The following is a 19,314-nucleotide window of genomic DNA, read 5'->3' as shown; positions in this document are numbered from 1 at the left end:
TTGCCAAGATATACGGAGGTAGACGGTGACATCCTTCTCTGACGTGAAAGAAAGTGTAGATTCTCGGACGTACAGCAAGTCGAGAAGTGAGAGTTGAGAGCCAGTGGTTGAGGAACAGGACGTGTTTATCCTCTTCGTTTTGTTCCTCCTTGAATTCCTCCACCTGTTAACTAGGTACAGCATCAGGAACCCTTTGCTGAAGGAAAGAACTTGAGAGAAAAGTAAGTTAAAATACAGCAACCACAAATAAATAAATACAATCGAGAATAAAGTGCTTTGGTATAGATATAATACTAAATTATGTATATGTGAATATTTAAATGCTACGATTATTAGCTATTTGGGAATATAATATTAATTTTTTGTTTGTCATTTTTCTCTAAAGGAAGCTACTTGATTATGCCACTTTTCGGTAAGAAGTATGCAGCTGACGTCACTGCGAAATACAACACTAAAGAATTGCTTGGGAAGTAAGAGAGGGTGGGGTGGGGAGGGCTTATTACCGCCCACTCAATAGGGGAGCATTTTCGGAGGTTATTAAAGCTGAGGAAAAGGAAACCAAGAGAGGAGTGGCCATCAAAATAATCGACAAGAAGTCATTAAAAGGGAAAGAGGATGCTCTCCAGAATGAGATAGACGTTTTGAAAAAGTAATAATAATAATAATAATAATAATAATAATAATAACGATGATGATGAATTGATGATGTTGTCTTTCTCTAGAGTGAAGCACCCTAATATAGTTCAATTGTATGAAATATTTGATGACAAGTCACGTCTTTACCTGGTCATGGAACTGTAAGATAAAATCTTGTGCCCTCCTAATATCCCCCCTCCCTCTCTCTCCCTTCCTCTTCTCAGTGTCACAGGTGGTGAATTATTCGATCGCATCATTTCGAAAGGTTCTTACACAGAGAAGGACGCCACTGAGTTGATACGGCAGGTCCTTGACGCTCTTGAGTACCTTCATGAACTGGGTATCATACACAGAGATCTTAAGGTACGTAACAAGTAATTAATAGTTATTATTATTATTATTATGATATTATTGTTATATTGCAGCCTGAGAACTTGCTATATTACAGGTATTACGTGATAATTAATGTGCAATTTTACAAAATGTGATTTCCTTTGTAGTCCTGCCGATGATTCTAAAATCATGATCAGTGATTTCGGATTGAGTAAAACAATTGAGGAAGGTCAAATGGATCAACTTGGAACTGCCTGTGGTACTCCAGGCTACGTAGGTAAGCCCCGCCTACTTTTAAGAACTATTCTACGTCTTTTGTTTTAAGCCCCCGAAGTATTGAGGAGGAAACCTTATGGCAAGGCAGTGGATGTGTGGAGTATTGGTGTCATATCTTATATTCTGTAAGGACCCGTTGTTGTTTATTGTTTGTTGTTTATTGTTTGTTGTTGTTGTTGATGTAGGTTGTGCGGTTACCCACCATTTTATCATGAAAATGACTCTGAATTATTCAAACAGATAATGCGTGGAGACTACGAGTTTGACTCACCATACTGGTAACCACATCTATCAATGGCCCCGCCCGCACTATGTTGAATCATTATCATACTCTAATTATAGGGATACTATTTCCGAACAAGCTAAGGACTTCATTCGTCACTTGATGGAACTGGACGCCAGGAAACGCTACACTTGCAGACAAGCTTTAGAACATCCCTGGTAAGGACATCATGTGATTATCATGTGACTATCATGTGATGTAGGATTGCCTCGGGTCAGGCCAGCGAGGTGAACATACATGAATCTGTCAGTGCCCAGATGAGAAAGAGTGCTGCTAGAATGAAATGGAAGGTATTTTAAAATAATCTACATGTACATGTATTTAAATAATTATTATTATTAGAAAGCGGCTCTTGTAGCAGCTGCTATTAATATGATGAAGATTGGAACCCAGGAACATCATTCTTCTGGAGCCAGTGAAGAAGCAACTCCGCCCACTGAGAAATCCTAACACTTAACCGTAGCCACACCCACACACACTCCTAGATTGGCTCAACTTAAGTTTAAACTTAATTTAAATTTTATCAACACAAAACGAACTTTTAGTTTCTTTATTATTATTATTGCTACATGTATTTTTAGTTTACTGGGTTCACAATTTTTTTGCTCTCTATTTTTGTCGAAATAATCATTATTTTTGTCGAAATAATCATTATTTTGAAATTATTCTTAATTGTTGTTAATGCCACTCAACATTTTTAAAAAGAAAACTTGTTAAAGAACAAGAATCAGAGAGAGAGAGAGAGAGAGGAGGGGAAAAGAGCAGGTGGATTATTTCATTAATTAATCTTATAAATAACAATAACGAATAATAATAATAATAATAATAACAATAACGAATAATAATAATAATAATAATAATAATAATAATAATAATAATAATAATAATAATAATAACAGGTTAAGTGTATGCACAGTTCAATTACTGAAACCTATGATAGAAGAGATGGGCTCTAATTAGAAATCTCAGATTTTGATTTGTAATGAGATACAAGGAGAGAGAGAGAGAGAGAGAGGGGAGGGAGAAAGTTACTAAAAGAAATAAGCAAAAGCAGTTGATATGAGAGCTACAGCTATTGACACTAGTGTTATAATTGATAATATTTTGATACGAGTATCGGGAGAGGGCGGGGCCTCGAGTAATGAAACCTCCGAAGACGAAGCAAGATTAGGAGAAAGACTCTCAGACAAGGTTTCTTGAAGGAGCTGCAACTGAGACGTAAGTGACTTGGCCTGTGGTTACATCATGAATAAATTAATTTAATTAATACATGTACATGTACATTACCTCTGATTGAGCTTCATTTAGTTCCAACTGCAACTGAGCCTAGTAATAATTATTATTATTAATTAAAATAATACTTAACCCTTTGCTAACCTCGTTCCGTCTGCTCTCCTCCAGTACGTTGGTGTGATTTTGTTTCAAGGATGAGAGTCGATCCTCCAAACTGTTCTTCTCTTGTATAATGAAGCTAATCTCAGTCTCCTTCTCCCTCAGTCTCTCTTCAGTGAGTTCAGAGTGTCGTCTCATCTCAAGTAACTGACCTAATGATGGAGTTTCATTAAAAATTGATCATTAACTACTAAAATATAGATGTACATGTACATGTAAGTCAGAATCACCTCTCTGTGCTACACTCAAAAATCAGGCCAAAAGTCCCATGGTCTCGGGCCAAATTTTGCCAAAAATGGAAAGTAGAGAATTCTCCATTTTTATTACATTTTCTGATACATATACATGTTCTTATGTTGTGTAGAAAGTTTGAACTAATTCCGATTAAAATTGGATTTTTTACGAATTTTTTAAAGTTGCTCCAAAATCGGACAAAAGTCCCTGTACTATAGTACATGGTCTCGGGCCAAATTTTGCCAAAAACGGAAAGTAGAGACTTCTCCGTTTTTATTACATTTTCTGATACATATACATGTTCTTATGTTGTGTAGAAAGTTTGAACTAATTCCGATTAAAATTGGATTTTTTACGAATTTTTTAAAGTTGCTCCAAAATCGGACAAAAGTCCCTGTACTATAGTACATGGTCTCGGGCCAAATTTTGCCAAAAACGGAAAGTAGAGAATTCTCCGTTTTTATTACATTTTCTAAAACATATTGATGTACTTATGCTGTGTATATAGTTTGAGCTCATTCAACTATTATTTATTTATTAATTACCCTGACACTGCTCCAGTTCGGACGGTAAATCTGTTACATCAGACAGCGGAACCTCCTTTGCCTTTAGCTGATCTACAAAGCAATAAAACAATAATTATCAATTTAGTATTCACAATTAATTTAGCTAGTGCTAATACTTTTCAGTTTTTCAATCTCGTTCTTCTGATATTCTATTGTCATTTTAAGATCACGAGCAGCTGCAGCTTTTCTCTCCTCAAGCAATTCTTTATCATGCAACTGAACTATAAAATATCAATAATAATAATAATAATAATAATAATAATAATAATAATAATAATTATTATTATTATTATTATTATTATTATTATTATTAATTATTAATTATGTACCTTTTAGCTCTTCCACTTGAGACTGAAGAATGAGGTGGGCTTTATTTAGAGTACCTAGTTCCTCCGTGAGATGAGATACTTTGCTTTGTGCGATTTTCAAGTCACTTTTAGTGGTAACGTCGTGAACTGGAAAATAATTCAAAATAAAATAAAGAAAAATTTAAAATAAAATACTAACTTGTAGCATCAGCTTCTTCTTTAATATCTAAAATAAATAAATAAATAAATAAATAAATAAATAAATAAATAAATAAATAATAATTACCATTTGACGCTAATAAATTTGTTGAAATATTGACGTCCATTAAAGCTACTTCATTAACTCTTTCTTGTACATTAGAATCCTCAGTAACTACACAATAGAAGAATTAATTAATTGACTAATTAATTAATTGATTAATTACCCTCATGATTAATGATATTCATTGATTGCTTATCAATATTCTCTAACTTTTCTTTCACTTCTAATAATTCATCAGCTGTTTCCTTTAAACGTACTAAAAGGGGAGGGGCCAGGTAAAAAAGTGTGTGGAGCCAAAAAGGAAGTAGGCGGAGCCAGACACTTACGTCTAGTTAATTCCAGTTCATTCCTAACGGTTTCAATTTCAATTTGCAGCAAGTCCCTTTCCTCTTTGCTCTGAAAATAACAAACTAAAACAATAACAACAAAAACAAGAATCACTTTATTGTCATCCTCCAACTTCTGCTTTTCAGCTGCTTTGATGGCGTCATTAAGTTTAGTAACTTGTTGAGAATGCTAATAATAATAATAATAATAATAATAATAATAATAATAATAATGTCACATGATAGTCACATGACCTCACCTCGTGTTTCAGACTATCATAGAGTGTTCTGTATCTCTGACACTCCTCCTCCGCCTTGTCATAGTCACGCTGTTGCCACGGTAACAATAAATAAATAAATAAATAATTAATAAACAATTACTTGGAGTTGAGATAGTTTAGATGTAGTACTGATCTTCTCTTGAAGCATTGTCTGTATCGTTTCCTAAAAAAGAATAAAAATGAAAATGAAAATATGATATACGGACTGTGTATATATTCACTTTAGCTATTATCTCTTTTTTGTGCTTCTCTTCAAAGGACGCCACCAGCTGCTTCCTCAGCTCATCCTCGGTAATATTTTTAGAATATACCTGGAGCTGGTTCTCTAACATCTCCAGCCGCGAGAGCAACTCATCCTCTTTTACTATACTCTAAAAAAACAAATAATATACTGAAATATACTATAGTGCACTATAGTATACAGGGATATACTGAAGCTTACAATCATACTATCATTAGCCAAGTTGTGTGTGACTACCAGGACTTCCTGCATACAGGCCAGCTTCGTCTCGATCTCCTGCTCCCGGAGTAAGGCACTCTTAAAAGAGGAAGAGGATAAATATGAACTTTATGATGTAATGTATTGTCATACTTGGATAATACTCATGACTTGCTGTATGTCTGGATCAGGTCTAGAGGGAAGATGGAGGGAGAGGTAGAGATTGGTTTGGTGTAATGGTGGCTTACCCTGGTAACTCCTTATCATCAATGAATAATTTAACAGTGGCAATGATACAGCCATGTGTGACTATAGGAGAGAGAGAGAGGGGGGGGAGAGGGGAGGAGGTAGAGAGAGAGAGGGAGAGGGAGGGGGGAGGTAGAGATGTTGTACATCAATAAAATATTAATCTGTTGCCAAAAGAAAACAATAAAGTAGCCATGTAACAATTATACACAGTACACAAACAGCTCTCTCCCTTACCTTTCTTCTCCACGTTCACATTAACTCCAAACTGAACTATGTCTCTTGTTCTCATTTCAGTCGGTGAGCTCTCCTCTCCAGAAGGAGACAGACGACATTCATTAACAAACGTACCGTTAGAACTTTTAGTGTCTTTGATGAAAAACTATACAAGGAAGTACATGTACATGTAAATAATACATCTTTGATTACTTAACGAAATCACTTTAACATTTTAAAGACTTCTCCCACTAAATTTGCTAAAATTGGTACACATAATTAAAAGTGGAAGTTAGATGAAAAGGCGTGGCTTACAATAATAATATTATGCTTATTAGTATCATTATTAGCTTATATTTAGCATATTTTGTATAATTTAGCTTAAATGGGCCCTCACTTTTCCATTCTCGAACCATATAAGAGCGTGGTTTCTGGACAAAACGCGACAGTCAAAAATGAGGTTGTTCTGAGATATTTTCTTCTTATCCACAGGCCGGCCGACCTTTAGTGGCTCACTAAGGACACATTCTCTCTGAGCAAAAGGATGAGAGCGAGAGTGAGGGATAAGTACAATCTTTGGAACACTCTCTCCATTGGAAGACATTTTGATATCTCCTTTACGAGAATGGGTGGAGACTAGTAGGTGTGGCTAATTACCGGAAGTAATTAAGATAGGCGTGGTTAGCATAATTAATGACAAATTTGACAATGATTAGTTTTTAATGGGATAAATAAACAATAGAAGAAATACTGAGATTAATTATTGTTAATAAACTTTACAAACATCTTCATAAGCAATGTTCTCAACATACCGACCACGAGAAGGACCCTATACATTATAAATAAAATTAAAAAGATCAAATATATTTTAAAATTAATAATCTGACCTGTTCAATGGTAACTGACACACAATACTTGTCAACGTTTACATCCTCAAGTTTAGCTTTATAGCCACGGTAGGCTCCATTCACTATTAGAACAGTCCTACCTATTAATGATTATAGATTATAATTAATATAATTATAATAATAATAAGACTTTATTCGTAAAAGAAGTCTGTTTTTCAAAATAATGATTTTCTATAATAATACCTAATAATTGAGTAGTTATTAAACTGAATAATGAATAATTAATAACTTAATAACTGCTGTATATTATAAACTGTATGCTCTCCCTTTCCTGCTGATTATCAACAATCAATTCATCAATTCATTATTAATAATACATACTCATTAACGGTCCATACTTCCTGTAGGTGTGTCAATGGGTGTGGCTAAGCTCTAATATCTCATCTCACACATTAATAATAACTAAGAGTGATAATAATAACTTTGTGGTCATTCTCTCGCTCTCTCTCCCTCTCTCTCCCCCTCCCTCACCGATAGCTGGTATAACAGTCTCCAGATAGGACTGATCAACTTTTACTTTCTCTTTGCTGTCAAGCATTCTAATGGACGCTGTGTATTGATCATGAAGCTCTTCAATGAGTCCTTTCTTCTTGTAAATGTCCTCTCCAAGTCTCTTGTTCAATACTTTCACTATGATTCCCTTTTAACGAGTGGGTTCGGTTATTGGGTGTGGTTTTGAGGGGGTATACTTACCACATGTAGCCAGTAATCCTTTCGGTTCATTTTCTCTTTTCTTTCCTCCTCCAACTGCCAATAAATAAATTAATTATTGATTAATAATAGTCTGATTTACTTTAAAAACAGTATCCAGGGACGACAGCGACTTCTTCTTCCTATAAAGAAGTAACTACAATGTCTCTCCTTATATTCACTTACTTTTCTTCTTGTGATGGTTTTTTGACAGCCTTTGCTGTCTTCTTAGCTTTTGCTTCTAATTCCGCTAACTTCAGAGGATTCATAGGTCTGCAGGTACAATAATAACAAAATAATTGACTCCACCCACTTACACTGACGGCTTCACCACAGCAACAGGAGGAGGAGGAGGAGGAGGGGGAGGGGGTAGTTTCGGTTCTTGGAAATCATTTGATTCAATCTTCATAATCTTTGCTGGTCTTGCCTCCTCCAGCAGTTCATCAGTGTCATTGCTAATTTCCATTGGGAGGTGTTCCTTTACTGCCGAGGGATAGGGTAGAGGAGGAGGAGGAGGAGGGAGGGAGGGAGGGGGAGGGGGAATAGTCTTGGAACCAAATAACGACAGTGTGACTATAAAAGAGAAAGTTAATGTATAAATTAACTAAGAATTGTACAAACTTTTCTCATTCTCATCTTTTCTAATAAGTTCGGTATAGTTCCCGCCTTCTTCGTCAGACTCATTATCGCCGTTCACCTTAATTAACAATAAACTCCACCCACCAATTAATTAATACCTTTTTAAGAGCCGTAGCTCTAACTATTTGATCTTCAATCATTTTCTGAGTTCTCTCTTCATCGTCTCGATCCATCTTTACCTTCTTTGCATCCGCCTAACACAGGAAAAGAGAAAGATAATTACTATTGACAAAGAGAGAGAGAGAGAGAAAGAGGAGTGTGTGTCTACTCACAGCTTGTCTGGCCAGTGCCTCAGGACTCCTGTCAATGTAAGTGATGTACCATCCTTTAGGAGTCGGTTCCACTTCACATAAACCCTGACGACCCAAATACATCACAAAACCAGTTAGTGTAGACCACTACAAAATAAATACAATTATTATTATTATTATTATCATATACATGTATATGTACATGTACATGTACATACCCTGGTAGCATTCATGTGATAATGGTCCTTGTCCCTGATGTATTCCTGATACACAACATTGCAATGGACACGTCTAGTCCCATACTGTCGTCTCAATATATCCATAAACCCTTTCAAAAACTCTCTACGATTAATTAATTATTAGCTCCACCCACTCATAATTAGCTCTTAGACTTACTCAGAAAAACTCCCCACAAAGCGACCAGGATTATCCGCTACTAGTAGGAGCTGCCTTTGATGGGACTCTGACATGATGTGACACTTGAATCCATTCTTAATAACAAGAAATAATGTATAACCACATTATTTATTTTACATACTTCGTCTCTACACTGCTTTTGGCACATTTGACAGTACCAGCGGAGCTTCTGTAATCCTTTGGACTTTATCTTGTTAGCGATAGCTTTAGGAGTCATTGCCTCGTGTTTAGGCATCTTTAAAAGCAAAGAAAACACAGGCTTCGACAAAAAAGTTGAAAACCTTGCCTATTTCTTGACCACACCCAACTAAGGACACACCTACCTACTAGCTACTGCGCAATTTTCAAATTTCAATGTACTGAGTGCTGAGTGCAATGGATTATTTACAAAAAATTAATCTTTACGCAGAAACAATTGTTTTAATTTATTTATTATTCTAACAAGCACTCCTTTCTTCTCTTCCTCCTCCTCATTGACTGGTAGCAGTTCTCGTGTCGTTAAATTGAATAGAGACCCAAAGCCAATGGCAATGACAGTACTGACAAAACATATCACATTGTAAGGCATACTGAAATCAGGGATAGGAAGGGATACTAATAATGGATCTGAATGTATCCTTAATAGAAAAGAACTCCTACACAAAAAATTAAATAATAAATAATAAATAATAATAATAATAATTACCTGTTTTCCATTGTTGATACAGTGCAGTTTGCACATTTATAAACATTTGACGTTAGAACTGCTGAACTAGTAAAGAATAAGCCACACCCATTCAATTAACAACACTTACTTGATAAAAAACCCAAGACTAGCGTCCGGAGGATACTCATTCCATTTTAAGAAACCTCTTAAGAACTCAACGTACAAACTAATGCTTGAATGAGGCGGAATGAAAAATATGTACTCCATTTTGTAAGGAAGGACTCTATCCTTTGCAGGAGAAAACTCTTTAAATAAAACTAAGAAAGAGATAAAATTAGAATCAAATTGTTTGTAATGTTACTTGTGTTATTAGTTTCTTCACAATTGATCTTATTATTATTATTATTATTAATCGTTAATTCACAGGTTAGCGTGTGGTACAGTATTCTGAAGAACCAAGGGACCATGTCCAGGAATGAGACTTTCAATGACTCATCATCATTGTTACTAATTATAGTAACAATACCTCCCCTGCCATGACCGGAGCCTAATAAATATAATTAATGGGTGTGGCAATTTCAAATTAACCCCACCCACCCAATAATACCTGTTAAGTATCTTTGAATTGAGAGTGGAGAGGGAGGGTGTGGCATAACTATAATATAATAATAATAATAATGAATGAATAATTGATAATCACCTTGACTATAATTCTTATTTTTTAACGAGACTTTAATGTCACCTAAAAAATAATTAAAATAAACTAACGATAAATGAATTGGTTACTTTTTAAATTGTTTAATTCGTAGACTGAGAGTTCAACATTAGAAGATAAAAATTGTTTATTTTCAATGAAATGTGGTTCTGGGTATAAGTTGATGTCTTTGTGCAAATATTTATCAAAATAAATGAAAGATGAAGAAGATAAAGGGCACTTCTTTTCAATATGTCTGCCAAACAATGAAGAAAGAGACCAAGTCTTTCCTGACGGTAGTTTAAAGACCACAGAGAGAGAGAGGGTCACAGCAGTACCAACTGAACTACAGCTATCATCCTATGGAATACAACATGTACAATGAAGTAGCTTCTTGTCAGTGGATTGGATTATTAAATTACATAAAAATCAGGCAAAAGTCCCTGTACTATAGTACATGGTCTCGAACAAAATTTTGCAAAAAAAAAAAAAACGAAAAGTAGATAATAGATGTACTTACTTGACATGAGGGTACTATCTTTAATGAAATCGAGTGATAGTTAGTATCGTACAGTTTCAGTGCGTAATAGAGACTACCAAGTCCAACCTATTAACATCAATAACTATTAATAACCATTAATAACTAGCCACACCTTCTGTCCACAGGGCAGTAGTTTGCTCCAGGGGGTCAAATTTTCAGTACAGACTGGCTCCCGTGGCAACGCAGTATATCTTAAACGACTGGAGGAAATATTACCTAAAAATAAAACAATTGCGTTAAATAAATGAATAAATAAATAAATAAATAAATATACCAATAAAAGCTCCGGTAGGTTTAAAAGAAGTTTTTGGTATGAAAGTGGTTGTTGAGTCGATGGCATCAAAAGAGGAACAAAGTAAACCCGAAAGAGCATGCAACAGTCCCCTCCAATCCTCGTCTACACTAATAATTGATTATTAATTTATGGCCGCTATATAGTATTACTAACTCGCTAGCTTGAGGTAGGAACCACGCCCATAGCTCCGCCCCTGGAGGTGAATCAATAGGAGGATAGCCCCACAATCGATCCTTCCATTTCCCACGGGTCAATGATAAATAAAGCTCCTCTACGTTGTACAGGGAAATCATCTCTGAGACTGGCCTTGGGAAAATACCGTAATGTCTGACTATAATAAAATAATAATATTTCAAAATTAATTCCAAAATCTACAACAATCAGTAATTAATTGTATCGTATTTTTATTATAATTAATATTTAAAATTTAATTATTATATCTAACCATTTGAGAATGCTGTCATATCTAAAGGTGAGATGTGATTCCATGTGATCACGTGATCAAAATGTGCCAATACTTTACCATCAGGCAATAACTTTAGCAACAACGATTCCTTATAGTCCTGATTGGTACCTACTGAAGAATTAAATAATAATATGATTAATATGATTATAAAAGAGGTTTCCAGTTGGGTTTTCATCATAAAAACCCAGTGACTAAGGGGTTAAAAATACCAAACAATTAACTAGGTAGGTGTGGTCTAAATAAAATGGCGGATGACAAGGAGGGATTCTTTGACGATGAAGCCGAAGAATCTGAAGCCGAAGAGGAAGAGGAAGGCGGGAAAGGAAGGAGAGGAGGCCTCCTCAGTAGTGAAGACTCGGAGGAAGAAGAAGATGATGATGATGGTACGTTAATAACATCATGTGAATGTATTAAACATGTGTCCATGTGAATGTAATAGGGCAAGATCTTGAAGACTTGATTGATGATAATGTGGTAGAGGAGGAGGAGGGGGAGGGGGACGAGGGGAGGGAGAGGAAGAAACGTCGGAAGAGAAGTAATAATAATAATTAATATTAATTTATTAATTGATTTATTAATTAATTAGGTATTGACGACCAATTAGATGATGAAGATTATGACGTCATTTTAGAAAACACAGGAATCAGTGTACACAAGGTGTGGTGTTATTTTATTTATTTATTTATTTATTTATTTATTTTAGAAATTCAAACGTGTACAAATGTTTGATAGTGACGATGAAGAAGAGGGCGTGGTCAATGACGAGGGTGTGGAGCCAGGTCCATCAGATAACGAGGAAGAATTGGCTCTAGATCAATCATTTGATTCAAATCAGGTAGCTAGTTATTAATAGTTATTAATAGTTATTAATGGTTATTAGTCTCGGCAAAAGGGTGCCAGTAGGGTTGAAGAGGAAGATGATGATGAATTTGGTATGTAGTATATCTCAGTATATTCCAGTATATTATGTAAACAGGTGATTTCATTGTTGGGGATGATGGGAGACCAGTCGGCTACAAGAAAACTGATTTATTTTCAGAACCGTAAGTTAATTAATTAACCAGTATTTAATAATCGTCTTATTCTAATTAAAGAGCACTACTAGAGGCCCAGGAGATATTTGGCGTCGATTTTAAACCGTCGGATTTTGGACTGGGATCAGACGAGGAGGGAGAGGAGGAGGAGGTAGGAGAGGAGGAGGAGAGAGAAGACGATGATGATGAAGTAAGTACCAGCTGTAGTTCAAATGATCTGATTGTGTCACTTTATTTAACATGTACAAATATATTTTTAAAAAACTAAATTGACAATTTATTATTATTTTTTATAGATGGATGGTGAAGTGGGTGTGAGAGTTAAAAAGAGAAAGAAGAAATCAAAGAACAGGAGTATCTATGACGTTTATGAGCCGAGTGAGCTGGAGAGAAGCCACCTAACTGACCAGGACAAGATAATACGAATAACTGACGTACCAGAACGATACCAAGTAAGAGGTTTTGAATTAGTTTTATTTTGGCGGGTTTGAGGCCATGATAAAAAATTTTACTCAATATTTCTGTTACTATATTTAGACTAGAGCTATACCAGTTCGTAGCAGTGACGAGGGAGAGTTGCAGCTGGAGTCAGACTGGGTCTACCATCAAGCGTTCTGCTCCCCTCCTGTCTCCAACCAGCCTTACTCCCAGCACACACAGCAACAGAGAGCAGGTGCCGTGTCTAATGCCAAATCACCCTCAGCCATTCCTAAAATAAAGGAAGCTTTGAACTTTATGCGAAATTATTTCTTTGAAGTTCCTTTTATTGGAACATATCGTAGAGAATACGTAGAGCCTGAACTGAACATGGAGGACTTGTGGAAGATTTATTACTGGGACGAGAAGGTATTGTTATTATTATTGTTATTGTTGTTGTTGTTGTTATTGTTGATGTTTTGTTGTTATAGTGGATGCAGCTGCAACAGAGAAAGAAAGATTTAAAGAAGTTGTTCAAGAGGATCCAGGACTGGCAGTTTAACAAAGTGAAGGAGGAGCCCGAGAGAGCTCTGAATGAAGACTATCGGACACTTGACACTGACGATATACTTAGGTAATGGACCTCAGGGTTTTGAGTTATACGTGTTCTTTAAAATGAGCCAATTTCTGAAAAATACCCAAGGCTATAGCCCATGGTTTTTTCCAAAAAATGGCTCCGAAATTACCCCCAATTTTTATTACATTTTCTGATGCATATTGATGTACTTATGCTGTGTAGAAAGTTTGAGGTGATTCCGACTTCAATTTTTCAAGTTACGGCCATTTAAAGAAAACGCTAAAAATCTGAAAAATACCCAAGGCTATAGTCCATAGTTTTTTCCAAAAAATGGCTCCAAAATCACCCCCAATTTTTATTAAATTTTCTGATACATATTGATGTACTTATGCTGTGTAGAAAGTTTGAGGTGATTCCGACTTCAATTTTTCAAGTTACAGCCATTTTAAGAAAGTGTTAAAAATCTGAAAATGGTTTTTTCAAAAAAAATGGCTCCGAAATCACCCCCAATTTTTATTACATTTTCTGATGCATATTGATGTACTTATGCTGTGTAGAAAGTTTGAGGTGATTCCGACTTCAATTTTTCAAGTTACGGCCATTTTAAGAAAGTGTTAAAAATCTGAAAAATACCCAAGGCTATAGTCCATGGTTTTTTCCAAAAAATGGCTCCGAAATCACCCCCAATTTTTATTACATTTTCTGATACATATTGATGTACTTATGCTGTGTAGAAAGTTTGAGGTGATTCTGACTTCAATTTTTCAAGTTACGGCCATTTTAAGAAAATGTATAGCAATATGAATAATTAATGAGTTAATGAATATTAATTAGGTTGGATGCAGTACAGACAGAAGAAGAGCTGTCAGATGTTTACGCCCACTTCATGTTGTATTATGGGCGTGACCTGATAGCAATGAAGAATAAGAGAGAGTCTACTGCTGATACTGATAATGATGATGTGCTAAAGACCACTGTGAAACAATCTAAGAAGTGAGATCTGACAACAATTGATTTTATTAATCTACACATATTTATTGATCTATTTATTTATTTATTTATTTATTTATTTATTTATTTATTTATTTATTTATTTATTTATTTATTTTAGGAAGGACTATTATTCTTTATGTCAAGAGGCTGGTTTGGGTGCTCTGGCTTCAAAGTTTGGTCTAACTCCGGAGCAATTCGGAGAGAACTTGAGAGACAACTACCAAAGACACGAGACAGAGCAGCATCCTTATGAACCAGAAGAAGCAGCTCAGGAATTTATACAAACATCAGGGTAAGTCATTATACTGTACCTACTATTAAAATGGCTCCTTTCTTTCTCTCTCTCTCTCTCTTAGTTTGTTTGTTAACGTCAGAGCTGTGTTGCAGGGGGCATGTCACATGGTTGCTATGCAACTCGCCTCAGAACCTCTGGTACGACAAGCACTGAGACAAGTCTATCAGACTAGGGCAGTCATTAATGTATCACCTACCAAAAAAGGAAGAAAAGTAATTAATATTCATCATCATTAATTTATTAATTAATATTAATTAATTAATAGGAGATAGATGAATCTCATTCAATATTCTCTTATAAGTATATTAAGAATAAACCGGTCCGTGAGATTAAAGGAGATGAGTTTCTGAGGCTCCATCAAGCGGAGACTGATGGATTAATTAATGTTAAGATATCAATAGACATTGAGCAATCATCTTACGATAAGAGGTAATGAATATTAATTAGTCTATGAATATTTAATTAGGTTCTGTAGAGGTCAGTCGTCGACATTCCTTGAAGAAATAAGAATCCTGTTTTATAGAGTAAGGAACGTTGTACATGTACATGTACGGTTGCCGAGAGATTTTGGCTAAATGCTTAATTATTGGCAAGTTTTAATTTGATGGATTTAGGCCCAATAGTTCAAAATGGTGGGATTTTTCTCAGCAAATGAACAGTCTATCAGTTGAATCACCATCTTTCACAATTACCAGCTACTACCTCCTTCCTCTCCCTCTCCCCCCTCCTCCTCCCCCTCTAGGATGAGTTCAGTTTGCTGGTAGAGAAATGGAATGCCCAGCGTGCCCAGTCGGTGGCCCAGTGTCTGATGAAGGTGCTCTATCCTCAAATGGAGAAAGAGTTGAGAGCTAAACTGTTAGCGGAAGCTAAGGAACACGTACTACAGGTATTCCAATTAATGCACATCACTTATTCTATTTAATGCACACCAGTGCTGCGTGTTGAAGTTCAGGAACTGGTTGGACGTGGGTAACTCCCTCACCTCAAGAGATGAGGATGAAGTCATCAACGAGTCTGAGACCAGTCACAGGGTAATGGCCGTGGCTTACTCTGACGACTGGTAGGAGACACCATTAATGCATTATTATTGTAATAATCCCTCGTTTCCAGGAGTGTCCCTAGTTTTGCTTGTTTTTTAAACGGTAACGGCGAGGTACTGGATTACCTGAGACTAGCTTACATTCATAAAAGAGTTAACGTTAACAGTGAAGTGGAGAAGGAGCAGAAGGTACTTGTACAGTATAATAATGGTGGATCATTAGAAATGGACTTTACTGTACATGTACGTGTTGTCTTCTCTCTCTTTCTCTTTATTGTTTTAGGAGGAGGAGACTAGGAAGTTACGGCAGACGATGGAAAAGAGAAAACCTGATGTTGTTGTAGTAGCTGCTTCATCAAGGTACTGCGTTTATTAATTTTATTATTATTATTATTATTATTATTATTATTATTATTATTATTATTATTATTATTATTATTATTATTGTTATTATTTATATTTAAAGGCAAGCTCTAAGTGTCATTGATGAATTAAAGACGTGTCTAGTTGAAGCTGATGGTGTAGCCCCGCCCACTATTGAACTAATGGATCCGAATATATCAGAAATATACTCAAAATCCAACAGAGCTAAAGTAATGAATAATTAATTAGTTAATTTTATTATTTATTAATTACGTAGGAGGAGTTTCCCAGCTACCCCCAGTTATTATTGTGTGCCATTTCTTTGGGTCGACGTGTACAGGAACCCTTGTACGAGTTCACGTCACTTTTGTCCTCACACGATGAAGAATATCTATCATTGATACTCCACCCACTCCAGGTACAAGGGGAGGGGCAGTGGGAGGGGTCTGTTGATTCTCTCCCTCTAGAGGTCTTTATCAGTCGAGGACCTGAAGAAAGGACTGGAGGTGGAGCTAGTTAATAAAGTTAACTCAATTGGTGTTGATATTAACTTCTGTATTGAGCACTCACATGCTGAGCACATGCTACCCTATGTGGCTGGTTTTGGACCGAGGAAATCAACTGGGCTCCTTAAAGTGATTAATATCATCATTAATATTATTATTATTATTATTATTATTATTATTATTATTATTATTATTATTATTATTATTATTATTATCATTATTATTATCATTATTATTATTATTGTTTGTTGCAGCTGTTACGTCAGGAGAACATACAGCTCCAGAACAGGTCTCAGATTGTTACCCAGTGTTCCATTGGTCCTCAGGTATTCATCAACTGTGCTGGATTCATTAAAGTACTGCCGTCTACCTTCACTGTCAGGTACTCATTAATATTCATTGATTATTAATTATTCATTACATTAATTAGTGATTCTGCGTACGTGGAGGTCCTTGACAGCACTAGAGTTCATCCTGAGACCTACGAGTGGGCAAGAAAAATGGCCTTCGATGCTCTTGAGTATTATGACGAGGTACTTCATTAATTATTCATTGATATTGTAATGATATTCATTTATATTGGTTGATTATAATGATATTCATAGGTGGGTGATGAGTCCAATCCCAGTGCAGCTGTTGAGGACGTGATGGACACACCTGAGAAACTAAAGGACCTTGATTTGGACGCCTTCGCTGATGAGCTACGCAGACAAGTGAACCAACAATTAATAATAATAATAATAATAAATAATAATTTTATTATTCTTACAGGAGTATGGTGATAAGGGACTGACATTGTATGATATTCGTGACGAGTTGTTTGCTCCTTTCAGAGACAATAGACAAATGTTTGGTAAAATGTCTGCAGATGAAAGATTCACTTTATTAACTGGTAATTTACCATTAGTTCCATTCTCACGAAATATTAATGTAATTAATATTATTATTATTAATTACACTCCCTCAGGTGAGACTCATGATACTATTCACGAGGGTAAGCTGATCACCTGCACTGTGGTTGGGATAGCCAGGAGACGTCCCAATCAAGAGGCACTGACACAAGCTAATCCAATAAGAGACCAGACCGGCTATTGGCAGTGCCCCTTCTGTTTAGCGTCTGATTTTGCTGACGTCAGCAGAGTGAGTCTGTCAGTACATGTACAAAGTTTGTCACATTCTTTTCATACTTGAAAATTTTAAAATAATCATTTATAAATGTTAATTGGTAGGTGTGGTCTCATGTTGACAGCCACGAGTGTCCTGGTCAGCCAGTCGGAGTAAGAACGAGATTAGAAAACGGGTTAAACGGGTTTATTGCTATCAAGAACATCAGCGACAGTTTGGTACATAATCCTGAGGACAGGGTCAAGGTACTGGTTATATTAATAGTTATTAATAGTTATCAATAGTTATTAGCCTGGTATGACCATACACTGTCGTATATTATCAGTTAATATTGAGAAGTTTTCAGTTGATTTGACTTGCCGTAGCTCAGACCTCATCGACAAGGCAGGGAAATTTAGGTACCGCCCACTCTAATTAGTATTTATTAAGCCACACCCACTCTAGCATAACGAGGGATATCTATTTTGATTATGAAGCAGCTGAAGCTGATAGTAAGAAAGACCGGGCTGCCACTCAACAGAAACCAAAAGATAGTTAGTGATTTATTAAGAAATAAATAATATATAAATAATTGTTTTTTGTTAGGGTACTTGAAGAGGGTTATCGTTCATCCTTCGTTTAAAAATGTGTCATTTTTGGAGGCTCAGAAGTTGCTGATGAACATGGAGCAAGGAGAAGCCATATTTAGACCGAGCAGTCAAGTAAAATGAACTGTACATGTACAGTGTATGGTAACTCTCTCTCCCCCCCCTCTCTCTCTCCCCCCCCTCTCTCTCTCAGGGTGTTGATCAGTTAACTCTAACCTGGAAGGTTACGGACTCCATCATACAACACGTTAACATCAAAGAGGAGGGAAAACCAAACCAGTTTAGCATAGGGAAGTCACTTTTAATTGGAAACGAAGTAATAAATAATAATAATAATAATAATAATAATAATAATAATAATAATAATAATAATAATAATAATAATAATAATGTAGATTTAGATACAATTTTTTATGTAGTTTTTCTATTTTGAAGGAATATGAAGATTTGGATGAAATACTGGCCAGATATGTTCAGCCATTAGCTGGTAACGTCCGAGACATATTGACTTACAAGTATTACAATGAAGCTAATGGCGGAGACAAGAGGATCCTTGAGAAACTCCTCAAAGACGAGAAGACCAAGCACCCTAAGAAGATACCTTATTTCCTGAGCGCCTCCAGGGAGCACCCCGGCAAGTTTATACTATCATACCAGCCGTCAACTAGAGCAAAGTTTGAATACGTTGGTATAAAACCGGAGGGATACTGGTACAGAGGGCAGCTGTTCCGAAGTGTTAATAGTCTCATCAATTGGTTCAAGGAGAACTTTAGAGCCGCACCCGTTATAAGGCACACGCCCACTCCTAGCGTCAGTAGTGCCACGCCCTCTTTTAGGGGTATCCCCTCGTCTGTCAGGGGGGCGACCCCTTACACCCCTGGTCAGTGGGACAAGACACCTGTAATGTAGCTCATGTACTCTCTCATTTCTTATTAATAAATTATGTTCCTTTATTATTATTATTATTATTATTAATTTTTTCTATGATAATTAAGCTTTAGCCCCGCCCCTTATATTTAAAATTTAACGGCCT

The 19,314-nt window shown here is 35.9% G+C and overlaps 5 protein-coding genes across 15 annotated transcripts; 2 read left to right on the top strand and 3 right to left on the bottom strand.

Annotated features, from left to right (window-relative positions):
* Positions 1-25: 25 nt before the first annotated feature.
* On the top strand, positions 26-2,220 carry LOC100635387 (calcium/calmodulin-dependent protein kinase type 1D-like). 2 transcript variants are annotated; one of them, XM_019993207.1, is made up of 13 exons: positions 30-86; positions 175-221; positions 386-470; positions 518-649; positions 723-797; positions 861-999; positions 1,062-1,084; positions 1,137-1,246; positions 1,295-1,370; positions 1,431-1,523; positions 1,588-1,686; positions 1,731-1,818; positions 1,871-2,220. In XM_019993207.1, the coding sequence occupies exons 3-13, from the start codon at positions 400-402 to the stop codon at positions 1,976-1,978; spliced, it is 1,014 nt and encodes a 337-aa protein (XP_019848766.1). In that variant the 5' UTR covers positions 30-86; positions 175-221; positions 386-399; the 3' UTR covers positions 1,979-2,220. The 2 variants fall into 2 exon arrangements, with proteins under 2 accessions (XP_003384128.1, XP_019848766.1); XM_003384080.3 differs by having other exon boundaries at positions 26-221.
* On the bottom strand, positions 2,194-6,433 carry LOC100641205 (sarcolemmal membrane-associated protein-like). The gene is made up of 19 exons (XM_019993199.1): positions 6,196-6,433; positions 5,820-5,964; positions 5,585-5,645; positions 5,490-5,529; positions 5,340-5,435; positions 5,119-5,268; positions 4,998-5,060; positions 4,877-4,945; positions 4,732-4,806; positions 4,617-4,686; positions 4,454-4,546; positions 4,315-4,401; positions 4,228-4,254; positions 4,050-4,175; positions 3,837-3,941; positions 3,700-3,771; positions 2,906-3,072; positions 2,816-2,854; positions 2,194-2,760 (listed from the first exon to the last, which is right to left on the bottom strand). Exons 1-19 carry the CDS (start codon positions 6,400-6,402, stop codon positions 2,560-2,562), a joined length of 1,893 nt encoding a protein of 630 aa, XP_019848758.1. The 5' UTR covers positions 6,403-6,433; the 3' UTR covers positions 2,194-2,559.
* A 55-nt stretch (positions 6,434-6,488) lies between these two features.
* On the bottom strand, positions 6,489-9,012 carry LOC100641077 (DNA/RNA-binding protein KIN17-like). 9 transcript variants are annotated; one of them, XR_002184141.1, is made up of 14 exons: positions 8,825-9,012; positions 8,683-8,777; positions 8,505-8,628; positions 8,308-8,433; positions 8,134-8,229; positions 8,018-8,093; positions 7,714-7,969; positions 7,583-7,669; positions 7,500-7,539; positions 7,400-7,453; positions 7,028-7,346; positions 6,936-6,977; positions 6,837-6,889; positions 6,695-6,786 (listed from the first exon to the last, which is right to left on the bottom strand). XR_002184141.1 is itself a non-coding variant. In XM_019993189.1 (13 exons), the coding sequence occupies exons 1-13, from the start codon at positions 8,936-8,938 to the stop codon at positions 6,565-6,567; spliced, it is 1,401 nt and encodes a 466-aa protein (XP_019848748.1). In that variant the 5' UTR covers positions 8,939-9,012; the 3' UTR covers positions 6,489-6,564. The 9 variants fall into 9 exon arrangements, 1 of the variants encoding a protein (XP_019848748.1); XR_002184143.1 differs by having other exon boundaries at positions 6,837-6,980; positions 7,028-7,108; positions 7,178-7,346; XR_002184144.1 differs by having other exon boundaries at positions 6,837-6,977; positions 7,028-7,108; positions 7,178-7,346.
* Positions 9,013-9,060: 48 nt separating this feature from the next.
* On the bottom strand, positions 9,061-11,546 carry LOC100640953 (GPI transamidase component PIG-T-like). Of its 2 annotated transcripts, none has more exons than XM_003384121.3 (12): positions 11,325-11,546; positions 11,033-11,210; positions 10,859-10,986; positions 10,697-10,800; positions 10,564-10,650; positions 10,136-10,403; positions 10,050-10,091; positions 9,957-10,004; positions 9,711-9,896; positions 9,498-9,666; positions 9,389-9,454; positions 9,061-9,338 (listed from the first exon to the last, which is right to left on the bottom strand). In XM_003384121.3, exons 1-12 carry the CDS (start codon positions 11,521-11,523, stop codon positions 9,098-9,100), a joined length of 1,716 nt encoding a protein of 571 aa, XP_003384169.2. In that variant the 5' UTR covers positions 11,524-11,546; the 3' UTR covers positions 9,061-9,097. The 2 variants fall into 2 exon arrangements, with proteins under 2 accessions (XP_003384169.2, XP_019848745.1); XM_019993186.1 differs by having other exon boundaries at positions 11,033-11,206; positions 11,325-11,411.
* LOC100640829 (transcription elongation factor SPT6-like) lies at positions 11,547-19,294 on the top strand. The gene is made up of 33 exons (XM_019993185.1): positions 11,547-11,728; positions 11,785-11,880; positions 11,932-12,002; positions 12,049-12,180; positions 12,226-12,277; positions 12,322-12,388; positions 12,440-12,569; positions 12,676-12,831; positions 12,917-13,225; positions 13,288-13,430; positions 14,208-14,366; positions 14,485-14,658; positions 14,723-14,873; positions 14,927-15,090; positions 15,137-15,185; positions 15,404-15,547; positions 15,594-15,721; positions 15,772-15,889; positions 15,984-16,060; positions 16,167-16,293; positions 16,341-16,481; positions 16,531-16,698; positions 16,824-16,951; positions 17,000-17,102; positions 17,175-17,282; positions 17,341-17,461; positions 17,537-17,709; positions 17,799-17,939; positions 17,986-18,092; positions 18,139-18,227; positions 18,280-18,395; positions 18,475-18,597; positions 18,717-19,294. Exons 1-33 carry the CDS (start codon positions 11,590-11,592, stop codon positions 19,188-19,190), a joined length of 4,578 nt encoding a protein of 1,525 aa, XP_019848744.1. The 5' UTR covers positions 11,547-11,589; the 3' UTR covers positions 19,191-19,294.
* Positions 19,295-19,314: the final 20 nt, after the last annotated feature.

Source organism: Amphimedon queenslandica, unplaced genomic scaffold (assembly GCF_000090795.2).
Source record: "Amphimedon queenslandica unplaced genomic scaffold, v1.1 AMPQUscaffold_13500, whole genome shotgun sequence".
Classification (NCBI taxonomy): Eukaryota; Metazoa; Porifera; class Demospongiae; order Haplosclerida; family Niphatidae; genus Amphimedon; species Amphimedon queenslandica.
Note: the sequence above shows the minus strand (reverse complement) of the source record. Positions and strands in the feature narration are given on the sequence as shown.